At 48.4% G+C, this 15,892-nt stretch overlaps 1 protein-coding gene across 2 annotated transcripts in view; it reads left to right on the forward strand.

Moving 5' to 3' along the window:
- mindy4 (MINDY lysine 48 deubiquitinase 4) overlaps nt 1-15,892 on the forward strand; it is a 275,047-nt gene that overhangs the window by 128,540 nt on the left and 130,615 nt on the right. For both annotated transcript variants that reach the window (XM_072508076.1, XM_072508075.1), the window contains 3 exons: nt 10,420-10,511; nt 13,242-13,343; nt 15,005-15,068. In XM_072508076.1, the coding sequence (XP_072364177.1) occupies nt 10,420-10,511; nt 13,242-13,343; nt 15,005-15,068 (258 nt within the window). The remainder of the gene's footprint in view (nt 1-10,419; nt 10,512-13,241; nt 13,344-15,004; nt 15,069-15,892) is intronic.

The following is a 15,892-nucleotide window of genomic DNA, read 5'->3' on the forward strand; positions in this document are numbered from 1 at the left end:
AAGTGTAGAAGATTTTAGTTTAGACGGGCAGCATGGCCGGCACGGGCTTGGAGGGCCGAAGGGCTTGTTCCTGTGCTGGACCTTTCTTTGTTATTGTCACAAGAGACTAATGACCAGATAATAGAGATGTTGGTTGAGGGCTAAATATTGGCTGGTTTACCTCCCTGCTATTCTTCAGGCGTGCTCTGGAATCCTTTCTGGCCTCCTTCGTGAGCAATTGCTTCATGTTTCACCTGAAAGTTCACCCCTCCAGCCCTCTCTGGAGTACTGGACTGTAGTGTCAGCCTAGTTTATTTGCTGGTCTTGGGTGGCAATTGAACCCACGACCTTCTGGCTTGGGTGAAAAGTGCAGCTGCTGAGCCAGTGCTGACACAGAGAAACCAGGCTGATGTTTTTTGCAATTCCAAGGCTTCTGACTCGGCTTCTGCTTATTTTGCTCGATGTAGCGACCAAAAAGAAGCAAAGGAGGCCACTCGAAGTTCTCTCCCTTCATATCTTTCTCCAGTTCTCTCGGCAAAACGGCTCCTGTATGGGTCTCGCCTAGTGTCAGAGGTATACTGGCAGGAATCTACTTTGGTGATGACTCTCATACGAGTAGGATTGTCCACACGAGAAACTGTGTTACTGGCCATGGGATCTGTGGCTTCTTGCATTATCGCTGAACCCGATAGATGACTGTATCAAACTCTGCCGGCCCAAAGCTAGGGACTTCCAGATCTCACAGTGCTGTCCCTGTCACCTCTTGCCGATCACTGCAGGGTTTGTCTGTGTGGGGGCTGTGCTGGTAGAGACCTGGTGCGGGACATTTTTTAACATGGGTTTGGCGTTGCTTCAGACTCCCAACAGCATTGCTCTCAGGATCAACGGAACGTTCAGGCCCCTCCTACGCGGCAAAGTGCCAGTCCAAGACTCCTATTGATACCCCTAACTCCCTAAGTCCTCTTCTCCTGCCCCCCACTCCCCACCTAATTATTTAGAACTATTTGTGATGGCGCAATCCTGGGTGGGCAACCTTTATGATATTATTATAATATTATTGTTATATTTATCCTCACTGGGAGATGGGGTGGATTTTGACAGCTATTTTCAGGGCTGGATCTTGACCGCTATACCACAGTTTGGGTCCGATTTGTCTCCAGGCCTCTGGTGATAACACTGACAAGAGGAGGTGTCTTCGCTGTGCCGAAGTAACTTTTGATTTTAGCAAGAGGGCCAAAACATCCGACTGCCTGGTCCCATTTGCTCAGGTTCTCCTAATGACCTGCTGGCCCAGTATGTGTCGTACTTGATGCACGATCAATAACTACTAAAACGAGGTTGTAGTACAACTGAAGGCTTTAATCAGCTAGAAGTGTTCCCCAGCAGCTCAGGTACAGAATGAGGGCTGCTGGGACGGCACGGGTTCTTATACCCCGCCTATCGGGGTGGAGCTACCATACTCCACAGACAATGGTAAAACCCCTAGGTTTAACCAATGGCACTTCAGCCTCTCGGGTACCGTAATACCTGATAATACCACATTCACCCCCTGTTAAAAAAAGAGTCCGGCGGGGGTGGTGGTCCGCAACTACAAAATGTAACAACATGGTATAATCAGTTATGGAGGTACCCTGATACCTCCTTACAGTGTTTAGTGATTATTTACAAGCATGTCAGACATGTACATTCAGTGTTTAATATTTACAGATCAGTTAAAATGTTGCAGTCAGTCGGTCGGGTGCCCTGGTCATCCTCTGTGATCGTATGAGCCTCGGTGGTGACTCCGGTGGGGGCTCGGGCGTCTGCAACTCCGGGAGCGTGGCTTCGATCTCCAAGGCAGCTTCATCACCCCTAGACGGCGCTGGTGGGAAAAACAGGAAGGGGGCGTCGGTGGGTGGGGGAGCCGAGGCAGGGGCGGCGGGAGGACTGATCCTCCTGTAAGGTGCTGTGGTGGAGGGGTGGTGGGACTGGTGGCTGGGATGTACGTGGGGTTCCGGCGGGCGCCAGGTCCCGTAGGGAGACCGTATCTTGTCGGCCGTCAGGGAACGCCACGTAGGCGTATTGGGGGTTAGCGTGTAGCAGATGGACTCTCTTGACCAACGGGTCCGACTTGTGCGCCCGCACGTGTTTTCGGAGCAGGATGGGTCCGGGTGTCGCCAGTCAAGTCGGGTGGAGGAGTTCCTGGGAAAGACAAGGAGACATTTGTGAGGTGTCTGATTGGTGGTCGTACAAAGCAGTGACCGGATGGAGTGGAGGGCCTCCTGGAGGACTTCTTGCCAGCGGGAGACTGGGAGGTTCCTGGACCGTAGGGCCAGTAGAACGATCTTCCAGACTGTTCCGTTCTCCCTCTCTACCTGTCCGTTTCCCCGGGGGTTGTAACTGGTCGTCCTGCTCGAGGCGATGCCCTTGCTGAGCAGAAATTGACGCAATTCGTCGCTCATAAAGGAGGACCCCCTATCACTGTGTATGTAAGCGGCGAAACCGAACAGTGCAAAGATACTATGGAGGGCCTTGATGATGGTGGTTGCGGTCATGTCGGGGCAGGGGATGGCGAATGGGAACCAGGAGTACTCGTCAATCACATTCAGGAAATACGTGTTGCGGTCGGAGGAGGGGGCCTTTGAAGTCCATGCTGAGGCGTTCAAAGGGACGGGAAGCCTTAATCAGGTGCGCTCTCTCTGGCCGGTAGAAGTGCGGTTTGCACTCCGCGCAGATTTGGCAGTCCCTGGTGGCCATCCTGACCTCCTCGATGGAGTAGGGCAGGTTGCGGGTCTTAACGAAATGGAAAAAGCGAGTGACCCTCGGGTGGCAGAGATCCTCGTGGAGGGCTCGGAGGCGGTCCACTTGTGCAGTGGCACATATGCCGCGTGATGGCGTCAGGAGGCTCATTTAGTTTCCCGGAACGGTACAAGATCTCGTAGTTGTAGGTGGAGAGTTCGATCCTCCACCTCAAGATCTTGCCGTTTTTTATCTTGCCCCGCTGTGCATTATCGAACATGAAAGCAGCCGACCGTTGGTCAGTGAGCAGAGTGAATCTCCTGCCGGCCAGGTAATGCCTCCAATGTCGCACAGCTTCTACTATGGCCTGGGCCTCCTTCTCGATTGAGGAGTGGCGAATTTCGGAAGCATGGAGTGTACGGGAGAAGAAGGCCACGGGTCTGCTCGCTTGGTTGAGGGTGGCCGCCAGAGCTACGTCGGACGCATTACTCTCGACCTGGAAGGGGAGGGACTCGTCGATGGCGTGCATCGCGGCCTTTGCAATGTCTGCTTTGATGCGGCTGAAGGCTGGCGGGCCTCTATCAACAGGGGGAAAGTTGTGGATTGGATCAGGGGACGGGCTTTGTCTGCATAGTTGGGGACCCACTGGGCGTAGTAACTGAAAAACCCTAGGCAGCGCTTCAGGGCCTTGGGGCAGTGTGGGAGGGGGAACTCCATAAGGGGGCGCATGCATTCAGGGTCGGGGCCTATAACTCCATTTCGCACTACGTAGCCGAGGATGGCTAGGCGGTCCGTGCTAAACACGCATTTATCCTTATTGTATGTTAGGTTAAGGATTTTAGCGGTCTGGAGAAATTTTCGGAGGTTGGTGTCGTGGTCCTGCTGGTCCTGGCCGCAGATGGTGACATTATCGAGATACGGGAACGTTGCCTGTAGACCGTACCGGTCAACCATTCGGTCCATCTCGCGCTGGAAGACCGAGACCCTGTTAGTGCCACCGAAGGGAACCCTTAAGAAGTAATAGAGCTGCCCATCTGCCTCTAAGGCAGTGTATTTGCAGTCACTAGTGCGGATGGGGAGCTGGTGGTAGGCGGACTTGAGATCCACTGTGGATAAGACCTTCTAATGCACGATCCTGTTTACCAGGTTGGATATGCGGGGGAGAGGGTACAGGTCCAGCTGCGTAAACCTGTTGATGGTCTGACTGTAGTCGATGACCATCCTATGCTTCTCCTCGGTCTTTACCACCACTACTTGAGCTCTCCAGGGGCTGTTACTGGCTTCAATGACCCCTTCCCTCAGCAGCCTTTGGACCTCTGACCTAATAAAGATCCGGTCCTGGGCATTGTACCGTCTGCTCCTGGTGGCGACGGGTTTGCAATCCGGGGTGAGGTTCGCAAACAGGGAAGGTGGGTCGACCTTAAGGGTCGCGAGGCTGCAGACAGTAAGGGGGGGTATAGGGCCGCCGAATTGGAAGGTCAGACTTTGCAGGTTACATTGAAAATCTAAACCCAGGAGTGTAGCCGCGCAGAGGTGGGGAAGTAAATAGAGGCGGAAATTTTTGAATTCTCTTACCTGGACTGTGAGGTTTGCTAGACAGAACCCCTTTATCTCCACTGAGTGGGAACCGGAGGCCAGTGAGATTCTATGATTAACAGGGTGGATAAGTAGGGAACAGCGCCTTACCGTATCGGGGTGTATAAGGCTCTCCGTGCTCCCAGAGTCGATCAGGCAGGAAGTCTCGTGGCCGTTGATGAAGACAGTCGTCGTTGCTGTTGAGAGAGTTCGAGGTTCAGATTGGTCCAGAGTCACCGAGGCCTGACGCAGTAGTTGTGGATTTTGTTCAGGCAGTGCGTGATCGGCCGAGCTGAGGTCCTGGGGCGCCATCCAAGATGGCGTCTCCCATTGGTCGCACATGGTGGCCGGGGGTGCACAAAATGGCGGCGCTCATCCTTCCAGCGTGGTGTCCGAGGCACAAGATGGCAGCGCTCGGGGTCTGCACGTGGCCCTTGGATATGGGGGTGGCGGCGACCGCTGGCCGCACGGGGCCCGTGGAGAAGTTCATTGTGGCGGTCCGGAGTCGCCGCTGGGGACCGCGGCCACCGCTCGTGCCTGGCAGACCCCCATGAAATGGCCCTTTTTGCCGCTTCCCTTGCAGATGGATGTGCGGGCCGGGCAGCGCTGGCGGGGGTGCTTTTCCTCCCCACAAAAGAAACAGCGGGCCTATCGGGGCTGGCAGGCCGCTTTACAGCGCAGGCCTGTGGGGAAACGGGGAAGGTCTTGTCGGCCGCTGCAGGATTCCACGCTGCCCAGGGGGCTGCCGCGTGGTCGGGCACGTAGACTCGTGCATTCCTGGAGGCCACGTCCATGGACCCTGCAAGGGCCTGTGCCTCCCTAAGTCCCAGGGTGTCTTTTTCTAAAAGACGCTGGCGGATTAGTGAAGAACACATACCTGCTACAAAGGCGTCCCGGACTAGGAGCTCCGTGTGCTCGCTCGCCGAAACTTGCGGGCAGCCACCGCTTCTGCCCAGCACCAGTAGCGCACGGTAGAATTCCTCCAACGATTCCCCGGAGGTTTGTCGTCTTGTTGCAAGCAGGTGACGAGCGTAGTCCTGGTTTACTGGGCGAATATAGTGTCCTTTTAAAAGTTCGATTGCTGCATCAAAGTCTTCCGCCTCCTCGATGAGGGTGTAGATCTCTGGGCTCACCCTTGAGTGCAGGACGTGCAATTTCTGCTCCCCCGAGGGTGTGCCTTCAGCCGTCTCCAGGTAGCCTTTAAAACACGTCAGCCAGTGCTTAAAGATCGCCGCTGAGTTCGCCGCGAGGGGACTGAGTTGCAGCCACTCCGGCTTGATTCGGAGGTCCATCCTTTCTACTTAAATCTAGCTTATTAAATTGATGCACGATCAATAACTACTAAAACGAGGTTGTAGTACAACTGAAGGCTTTGATCAGCTAGAAGTGTTCCCCAGCAACTCAGGTACAGAATGAGGGCTGCTGGGACGGAACGGGTTCTTATACCCAGCCTATCGGGGCGGAGCTACCATACTCCACAGCCAATGGTAAAATCCCTAGGTTTAACCAATGGCACTTCAGCCTCTCGGGTACCGTAATACCTGATAATACCACAGTACTCGACCAAGTGCCACCCGACGGGACATTCCAGGTGAGTGCAAAGTTCCACTGCAGCTGCTTTTCTTTGCGGCACATCAAAGATGATTGCGTACAAACACATCTTAGAGGGAACATTGGTTGTGCATCACGCAGTACATTCCAGATTTGCTAAGCAGCCACCAGCCCCTGCAACTTGGAGCGAACGTTGCTCCACCGCCCCATGCCTTCCCAAACCAAATCTCTAAGCTGGAAGGAGTCAAGGAGACCAGAAACAACAGTGGCTGCCCTTGAAACACCAAGTATTATCTTAAACTTCATTTCATCTTTAAAGCTCTAAGACTGACCGTGCACAGCCAGGGTTTGTTTATTTGGGGAGGACCCAGTAAAAAGGATTGGAGGCTGCTGGCCCTGTCACTTTGTCCTGCTGTGCACTGGTGAGACGGGCAGAAGTTTTGACCGTTGCCATGTGAATGGGTACAAATGCTGTCTCGCTTCCCATGTTTGGGAACCACTGTTTGTTAACCCGGCTGGAGCGGACTGCGCTGGGGTCGTGTGTTTTTTAAATATCCCAGAGTGGGTGTTTATTTAACCCTTCCTTTGATCGCCTAAACTTGAATTAATTGCCTGTTGTCAATTTTCTTTTCACACAACGTCCAACGCAGAAGCAGGCCATTCAGTCCAACGTGACCTTGTGCTATTGTTTACACTCTGCATGAGTCTCCTCCTACTCCATTCCTCAGCCTTTCAGCAGATACTTTTCTTCCTTTAGGAAATAGTTTTCTAATATGTATCGAGAAAGTGTGGAATTTTGCTTCTTTCCTCGTTACCTGCCATTTTTATCATTTAATCCCCCCTGTTTTCCACCCTATCGTGGACATTCCCTTTTGTTCTTTCCTCCTTTCCACCTCCTCCCCGCCACATTCCCAACTTCTGCACTTGGTTAAAACCTGTTGCGCCTCTGACTTGTTTCCAGATCTGATGATAGGGCAGTGACCTGAAGTGTTTCTGTGGAAGCTGCCTGGGCTGCTGAGTATGTCCAGCATTTTCTGATTTTAGTAAAGCTTTCTCTGGTCTACCTTTACATCTGAATTCCAGAAACGCTCTGTAGGGGTGTGATGCTTTGAGTTTGGTACACGAACCGTGGGGAAAACCACCAAATTAATGTAGAATCTGGAATTTAATTCTGAAAACAGAAAATCATAATCCATGCAAGACCTTCACAGAAACCGGCAGGCTTTCACCCCCATCACTTTGAACTAGTTTGTAGGCTTATTATCTTAATCCAGCTCCTATTTTTACTGCCCGATGCAGTACTTCGCTAAATCACTTCCCGTGATCATATCTTCTCAACTCGCTGGATAAACGAGACCAACCCAGGAAAAGCAATTAGCCAAAAGAAAATGACGTGGAAGATATCCTTTGAACCATTTTTAGAAATGGACAAGTTGCTCATAAGAGTTGATGGGGCTGGTTTAGCACATGGGGCTGGTTTAGCACAATGGGGCTGGTTTAGCACAGGGCTAAATCGCTGGCTTTGAAAGCAGACCAAGGCAGGCCAGCAGCACGGTTCAATTCCTGCACCAGCCTCCCCGAACAGGCGCCGGAATGTGGCGTCTAGGGGCTTTTCACAGTAACTTCATTTGAAGCCTACTTGTGACAATAAGCGATTTTCATTTCATTTTCATTTCATTTCCTCTTCAAGTTCTGTTCAAAATCACTCTTCTTGGACACTGAGCAATCTGACACTTGCTCAAGATTTTCAATCATCTCCTTGCACATACAAGTGTATCTTAGAATTTTCTACAAGGCTACTTCAGCTCTGCTTCGTACATTGCTGACTGAGAGGCGTTTGTGTTGTCAAGGTAGGCTTTAAACCTTTTGATTCACTGCAACCACCACTCCCATCATTCAAGGGATTGCTCTGTGTATCAAACAATTGATGGCCAATTTCAACCCGGCCATCCTCAGAACAACATAAACTGGGACATACAGAGAAACCTCGTTCCCATTCACGTTCCAGCCCATGAACCTTCAAGCCGCCACAGCTCACAGCAGAATAAAATGAAACCTGGCTCTCCTATGCGTCTTCAAGATAAAATTTCCCCAGCTGATGAGGTTTATGGGATTAATTGTAATTTTAAATTCCCCCTGCACCGATCCTGGTCCTCTTAAAGTATTTTTGCTTTTGAAATAACTTACACCAGCCTCTCTCCTTCAGAAGTAGTAAGTTGTCCTTCAAAGTTTGAGACAGGAAGAGAGGGCTGCACACTGGTGTTTTGCCATATGTTTTATAAGGAAACGCACATGACGTTAATTCAACTAGTATCAGAACCTAAAGGACATTCTTGTTTAAGAGTTCCCGAGAGCCATTGTGCTACCCCAAAAGACAGCTATTTCAGAAAAGATTAATTCAATCTGAGAAAGCATTGCATGTTGATTGCCACGGCATTACCAAATGGTGAGGGCTCGGGAGAAATAATTACAATGCGGGTTTCTCTGACTGATGAATGTTATTGCAATCTGGGCGGTAACTTGGATTTTTCTTGAAGATTTTGATGAAAGAAGAATCATAAACAATGTTTTCCCCGGTCTCCATGTTTTCCTGTGTTTGTGTAAACAGAATAGTTTCGAAACGGGAGCCACCATTTTCACATTTTTCCTTGTTCTTTGAGTGCTTGCTTATTTCACCAGCGCGATTGACAACTTAAAGCTATCAGTTTTTGTTTTGACTTGCACTGAATAAGAATGGATAATTCTGCTTTCGCCCAACCACTGGGCCAGTTGCTGGAATCCCATGTGATCGAAATAGGATTTAACTTGCCGCGAATCATTGGCTTCCATTATAACGTGAAACGTTGAGGTTAACAGAGTAGCATTTGAAAACAATACTCCACTATCCCTCAGGTAATCAAGGATCTGCAAGCTGAAAATAAATATTAGTTCCGAAGTAGAATACGTGTGGTAAATTCTTGGTTATAAAGAGCTTTTGGGACCTCCGGAGGTTGTGAAAGGTGCTGTATAAATACAAAGTCTGCCTTTATTTAAAGACCTAATTCTCTCTGGAATGTTTTTGGGGAGCATGGGCTCTCCGATTTAAAGGGCCCTTTTATATCAAAAGAATCTTTGTGCAGACTGAAAGTACTGTGGCAGTTTGTGTTCTGGCAGACTGATTTGTATTGCGCTGGAGTTTAGCGTTATCTTGATTCTGACCGTTCTGGTGAAGACAACCCAATTAGCTGCTTTCATCCCAGGAGGATGTAAGCCTGTTGCTGGGAAAAATATTAGCATCATTTGACTGAGAATAGTTGAGGCACAAAATCCTTTCTGGAGAGCTGGTTTTACTGTTTTATATTGCTCTTAAAGGTTCTTGGTAGTTTTGTCCAGTGGAGCTGACAATGTAGCACACATTGGTTGAATCTGGTGATTACCCATTCCCCCCTCATAATATATGGTCATTCAGATAATAGTCATGGCCAATATTCATCATTCGAGCAACACAAATAAAACAAGGTTCGCTAGGCCAACATTTATTGCCCATCTCGAATTGCCCTTGAGAATAATAATCTTTATTAGTGTACAAGTAGGCTTGCATTAATACTGCAATTAAGTTGCTGTGGAAAGACCCTAGTCGCCACACTCTGGCACCTGTTCGGGTGCACTGAGGGAGAATTCAGAATGTCCAATTCACCTAGCAAGCACGTCTTTCGGGATTTGTGGGAGGAAACCAGAGCACCCGGAGGAAACCCACGCAGACACGGGGAGAATGTGCAGACTCCGCACAGACAGTGACCCAAGCCGGGAATCGAACCCAGGTCCCTGGCGCAGTGAAGCAACAGTGCTAACCACTGTGCTACCGTGTCACACTGGTGGTGAGCTGCCCTCGCGAACCGCTGTAATCCAAGTGGCGTAGGTACACCCCCAGTGCTGTTAGGGAGAGAGTTCCAGGATTTTGACCCAGCGACAGTGAAGGAACGGCGATGTCAGGATGGTAAGTGGCTTGGAGGGGAACCTCCAGGTGGTGGGGTTCCCATGTATTTGCTGCCCTTGTCCTTCTAGATGGTAGTGGTCATGGTTTTGGAAGATGCTACCTCAGGAACCTTGGTGAGTTTCTGCAGGGCATCTTGTAGATGGTGCACACGGCTGCTGGGATTGAATGTTTGTGGGTAGGGTGCAAATCAAGCAGGCTGCTTTGTCCTGGATAGCATCAAGCTTAAGAGTGTTGTTGGAGCTGCACTTATCCAGGCAAGTGGAGCGTATTGCATCGCTCTCCTGACTGTCTTGCAGATGGTTGGACTGGCTTTGGAGCATCAGGAGGTGAGTTATTCGCTGCAGGATTCCTATTCTCTGACCTGCAATTGTAGCCACAATATTTGTAAGGCTATCCCAGTTCAGTTTCTGGTCAGTGGTAACCCCAGGATGCTGATAATTGACTGTGAACCTCTTTCGAACGTCTCGAGGTCGTGAAATGTGTTTTATAAATGCAAGTTTAAAAAAAAAAAAATTATATTTCTAGGGTTAAGAGAGTTATCAGACAAATATGGAGTGATGCTAAGCTACTGTAAGATCTGATTTACCACTTTGAACAGTTCTGATGTCTTATCTTTCTAGGGTGGTCCTTGTGGAGTTTTGGCTGCAATTCAGGCTTGTGTCTTACAAAAACTGATCTTCGAGGATGTAGCTAGCAGTGACTGTGAGGCCACGTAAGTGTGTGCTTGTGTACATTGTAACAGGAAATTTGTAGCATCTACTACTCTGGCTAGCTTTACCACAAACAATACTGGTGATCAGGTAGTGGGTCCCAGATTCATTTCCTATAAGGCATTGAGTATTGTCGAGCGGGTTTAGATGACACTGTTTTAATCGAAATGTGAGCTTGCAGTCATTCAGTAGCTGGGTATATTTCCCTCCCACCTCCAAACTTGAATGATGGCCAGCATTACAGACTGCTGAACTGTGAAACCCCACACTGAGAAATTAGTTCAAGCAGAATGCCATTCAGCATTGCTAGTGTAGACTGTGCGAGGGGCCTTGAAGACTGAATGAACGTTTTGTGTGGATCATCTTCAATGCCTTTGGCTTTCACTAATGTTTTTGAGAAAAAGTGTTTACCTTCAAGAAGCCTCTGTCCATTTGTTTCTGGAATTTACTCCCTAAACCTCTCCAGTTCCCTTCCTTTCAGTTCCTTTAGGACAATATTGGATCAGACTCCCAACAGTGGTTGGGATACTGGGCAGAAACCCCAATACTTTATTTTTAATTTTGTAAGACTGAGAGGAAAGGAGCGGCACACTGTAGCACAGTGGTTAGCACTGTTGCTTCCAGCGCCAGAGTCCCAGGCTTGATTCCCGGCTTGGGTCACTGTGGGCTTGAGTAGGGTGCTCTTTCCAAGGGCCGGTGCAGACTCGATGGGCCGAATGGCCTCCTTCTGCACTGTAAATTCTATGATTCTATGAAATCTTGGCATAGCTTTGAGCATTGGGGATGGGCAATAAATGCTGGTCTAGCCAGTGACAGCCACATGCCGTGGAACAAATTTTAAAATCTCTCTGCCACAATACGTTACCGCGTTCAGCTGTGAACTGAAAAGTTGGGAGGCTTGAGGCCACCCAGGGGCAAAAGACTTTGAAAGTTGGAAGCTCGAAACGGATACAAGGGAGATGGGAAGAGGGTTACAATGTCAGATTTGGGCAGGGAAAGAAGGGACAAGACTTGATCGGAGCATAAACATTGGCATGGATTGGTTGGGTGGAATGGCCTGTTTGTGTGCTCCATAATGGGCTATCTCAGGTATGAATGGGTGCTGTATTGCATCATTTAATCAATGAACAGATTTTCAAAAATATAAATGATTTGCTTGTTCCTAATCCCGAAAGACCTTTAGGTGAATTGGCCATTCTGAATTCTCCCTCTTGTGTACCCGAACAGGTGCCGAATTGTGGCGACTAGGGGCTTTTCACAGTAACTTCAATGCAGTGTTAATGTAAGCCTACTTGTGACAATTAAGATTTAAAAAAAAAAAAAAAATTACCTCACTCTGGGAGATTTCACGAAAAATGGGAATGGTAGATTAAAACAAACTTTATTACGAACACAGTATTAAAATATCTTTAACATCATACAAGAAATATAACTTAATATTACTCCTTAAACAATGCTGATGAATGCAGTGGCACAATAACCCTTAACTCCTATCATTATTCAACGCGAAAGAGCAAGAAAAAAACATCTCTGCTCTCAATCCACTTTAAATGCCATTAGCACTCAGGAATACTTGTTTTGCAGAGATGTCTAGATACTCTGCTTGGGAAGGAAAGATTTTTTTTACACTTCTTTAAAGACAAGACCTGACTCCTGTCAGAACCATGCAGGAACTTCGGCTGTATTTCTTCAGAGGGTGCTTCAGCTGGTTTGTTCACCTTTCCAGCCATACACCTTTTTTAAAAAAAAATAAAAAAAAATTTAGAGTATCCAATTCATTTTTTCCAATTAAGGGGCAATTTAGCGTGACCAATCTGGGAAGCACGGTAGGGCAAGTGGATTCCACAATCTCAAGGTGTAATGCCTGTCAGGGATCCTGGAAGAGGCCTCAACCCGGGATCTCTGATCCGTATCCCCTTCCGATTCCGGCAGGACCCGGCCGGTAAATCACGCCCAACATATCTGAAATTCCTGCATTTATCACATCTTTAAGGTGCTCCTTCGAACCCACAACTTGGACGAAGCTTTTAGTCACTGCTCTTAATACATTCATCTGATAACAAAGCTATGAAGAGCCTTGAGAGTATTTCTAACTATGTTCGAAGCATTCATAGATCATAGAATTTACAGTGCAGAAGGAGGCCATTCGGCCCATCGAGTCTGCACCGGCTCTTGGAAAGAGCACCCTACCCAAGGTCAACACCTCCACCCTATCCCCATAACCCAGTAACCCCACCCAACACTAAGGGCAATTTTGGACACTAAGGGCAATGTATCATGGCCAATCCACCTAACCTGCACATCTTTGGACTGTGGGAGGAAACCGGAGCACCCGGAGGAAACCCATGGACACTGGGAGAACGTGCAGACTCCGCACAGACAGTGACCCAAGCCGGGAATCGAACATGGGACCCTGGAGCTGTGAAGCAATTGTGCTAACCACAATACTACCGTGCTACCCAGCTACCGGTGTACACTCGACGATTCCGGACATGTTCGAGACCTGCCTCCCCCCAGCTGGGGGGTTGGTTCCTGGGTGACAAGTCCACTGCGGTTGTGGCCGTTGACATCGATCCAGAGGCCACAGACCGAGGCGGAGACCCGCTACAACGATACCCGTACAGTGACCAGGTCCGTGATTGAGTGGTACTTCGTTCTCCTGAAGATGCATTATATAAACACAAGTTGTCACTGTGGAGTAATTGTTGTTTTTCTCCCCTCCTGCCCCACAGGGAATTGCAGCCGTCCAATGCAGAGCGATCGCAGTGTCTCGCGTTGGCTATTGCAGACATATTGTGGCGTGCCGGGGACAGGAGAAGAGCAGTCGTTGCTCTGTAAGTACCAGTATGGTCAGGGATGGGGTGTGATTTAAAATGGCATCAGCAGAAGCATGTTGGGTTGAAAGGCCATTCACCTGTTGCTCACTCTTATATCTGAGTCAGTAGGATTTGCGTTCAAACCCCACTCCAGAGGCTAAAGGACAGAATCTATGCTGTCACACCCCCAGTGCAGTGCTGAGGGAGTGCTGCACCGTCACAGGTGCTGTCCTTTGGTTGAGATATCCAATAGAGACCTCATCATGAAGTTGCCAATTGAGCCATGGCTGACATCTGGATTAGTAAATTACTGTTTGTTAAAAGTTAACTTGAAAGATGTGGGCTTAGTCAGCATTTACTGCCCATCTCTAATTGCCCTTGAACCGAGTGGCTCGGCCATTTAAGAGTCAACCATATTGCTGTGGATCTGGAGTCACGTGTAGGCCAGACCGGGTAAGGACGGCAGATTTCCTTCCCGAAAGGACATTAGTGAACCAGATGTGTGTTTTTAAGGCAATCAACAATGGTTTTGTGGTCGTCATTAGACTCTTAATTCCAGACTTCTATTGAAATCAAATTTCACCATCTGTCATGGTGGGGTTTGAACCATGGTTAAAGTTAATGGCTCTATGCAATTTCTGTTCACACTTTCTTAAGCCTCAGGGAAAGGATCAAATTTGCACTAAAGCCTGCGGTCTCTAAGTAATGGATCAAACCTTCCAATAAAAAAGAACTGTAAAGCCCTTGGCGAGTGTGATAAAATGGCGAGAAACTACATCAATGGAAGTATTCCTTTTACCTTTACAGTTGGATGAAAAACATTGAAATTTGGGGATGCTGGTTTCCTGCTCCTCCTTCAGACGGGACATATATCAGCCTACTTTTCATCATCTATGGTCATACTCTGGCAGTGCCAGCAGGTGTTTGAGGACATAGATACATAGAAGATAGGAGGAGGCCTTTTGGCCCTTCGAGCCTGCTCCGCCATTCATCACGATCATGGCTGATTATCCAACTCAATAGCCTAATCCTGATTTCTCCCCATAGCCTTTGATCCCATTCTCCCCAAGTGCTATATCCAACCGCCTCTTGAATATATTCAATGTTTTAGCATCACCTACTTCCTGTGGTAATGAATTCCACAGGCTCACCACTCTTCGTGTGAAAAAATGTCTCATCTCTCTCCGAATTACCCTGAATCCTCAGACTGTGACCCCTTGTTCTGGACACACCCACCATCAGGAACATCCTCCCTGCATCGACTTTGTCTTGTCCTGTTAGAATTTTGTAAGTCTCTGAGATCACCCTCATTCTTCTGAACTCCAGTGAGAACAATCCTAACCTAGTCAATCTCTCCTCATATGACAGTCCCGCCATCCCTGGAATCAGTCTGGTAAACCTTTGCTGCACTCCCTCAAGATCAAGAACGTCCTTCCTCCGAAAAGGAGACCAAAATTGCACACACTATTCCAGGTGTGGCCTCCCCAAGGCCCTGTATAATTGCAGCAAGACATCCCTGCTTCTGTACTCAAAACCTCTCGCAATGACGGCCAACGTGCCATTAGCCCCCTTTATCGCCTGCTGCACCTGCATGCTTACCTTCAACGACTGGTGCACAAGGACACCCATTATGTGCATTGTAACACTGCTTGCTTTACAACTGTAACTTTTTGTTCCAGGTCAACAGGAAGACAGCAGTTTATCCCAGCAGGAAAATATAAAGCAGATGGGACAATTGAAACGGTAAGTTTTCCCTTGTTCACAAAGTGGTTTGCATTTTTCCATGCAATAAGTTCTTGCGCTCTCTGCAATTCGCTATCTGAAAGGGGAGTGGAAGCATATTCAGTGGTAACTTTCAAACAGGATTTGAATAAATAAAAAGAGGAAAAAGAGAGACTTGCATTAATATGGTTCTTTTCACCACCTCAGGAAGTTCTAAAGCTTTTTACAGCTAATAAGGGACTTTTGAAGTGTATTCTCTGTAGGGAATGCTGCAGCCAATATACTCACATCAAGGTCCCACTAACAGCAATATGACGATGGCCAGATCATTTAGTTTAGTGAAATATTGCTCAGGACACTGGGGGGGGGAAACTCCCCTGCTGATGGTCAAAATAGTGTGATTGAGACTATTCCATCCGCCTGAGACCAGATGGGCACTCGGTTTCATGACTCACCCAAAAGGTGGCACCTCCGACAGTGTAGTGCTCCCTCCGTGCAGTGAAAGGAGTGTGGACCAAGACTTTGTGCTCTAGAGTGGAAGCTGATGAAACTTGAGAGCGTGCCAATACTATTCCAAATTCATTTACTTGTTTTTGTTTAACTTCCCAGCTGCCATGGTCACATTTGAACTCGTGTCTCCAGATCATTGGTTCAGACCTCTGGATAACTGGCCCAGTAACATTACTACTACAATACTGTATTCCTATGAAATGAAATGAAAATTGCTTATTGTCACAAGTAGGCTTCAATGAAGTTGTTGTGAAAAGCCCCTAGTCGCCACATTCCGGCGCCTGTTCGGGGAAGCTGGTACGGGAATTGAACCGTGCTGCCTGCCTGCCTTGGTC

This window comes from Scyliorhinus torazame, chromosome 6, assembly GCF_047496885.1.
Source record: "Scyliorhinus torazame isolate Kashiwa2021f chromosome 6, sScyTor2.1, whole genome shotgun sequence".
NCBI classification, from domain to species: domain Eukaryota; kingdom Metazoa; phylum Chordata; class Chondrichthyes; order Carcharhiniformes; family Scyliorhinidae; genus Scyliorhinus; species Scyliorhinus torazame.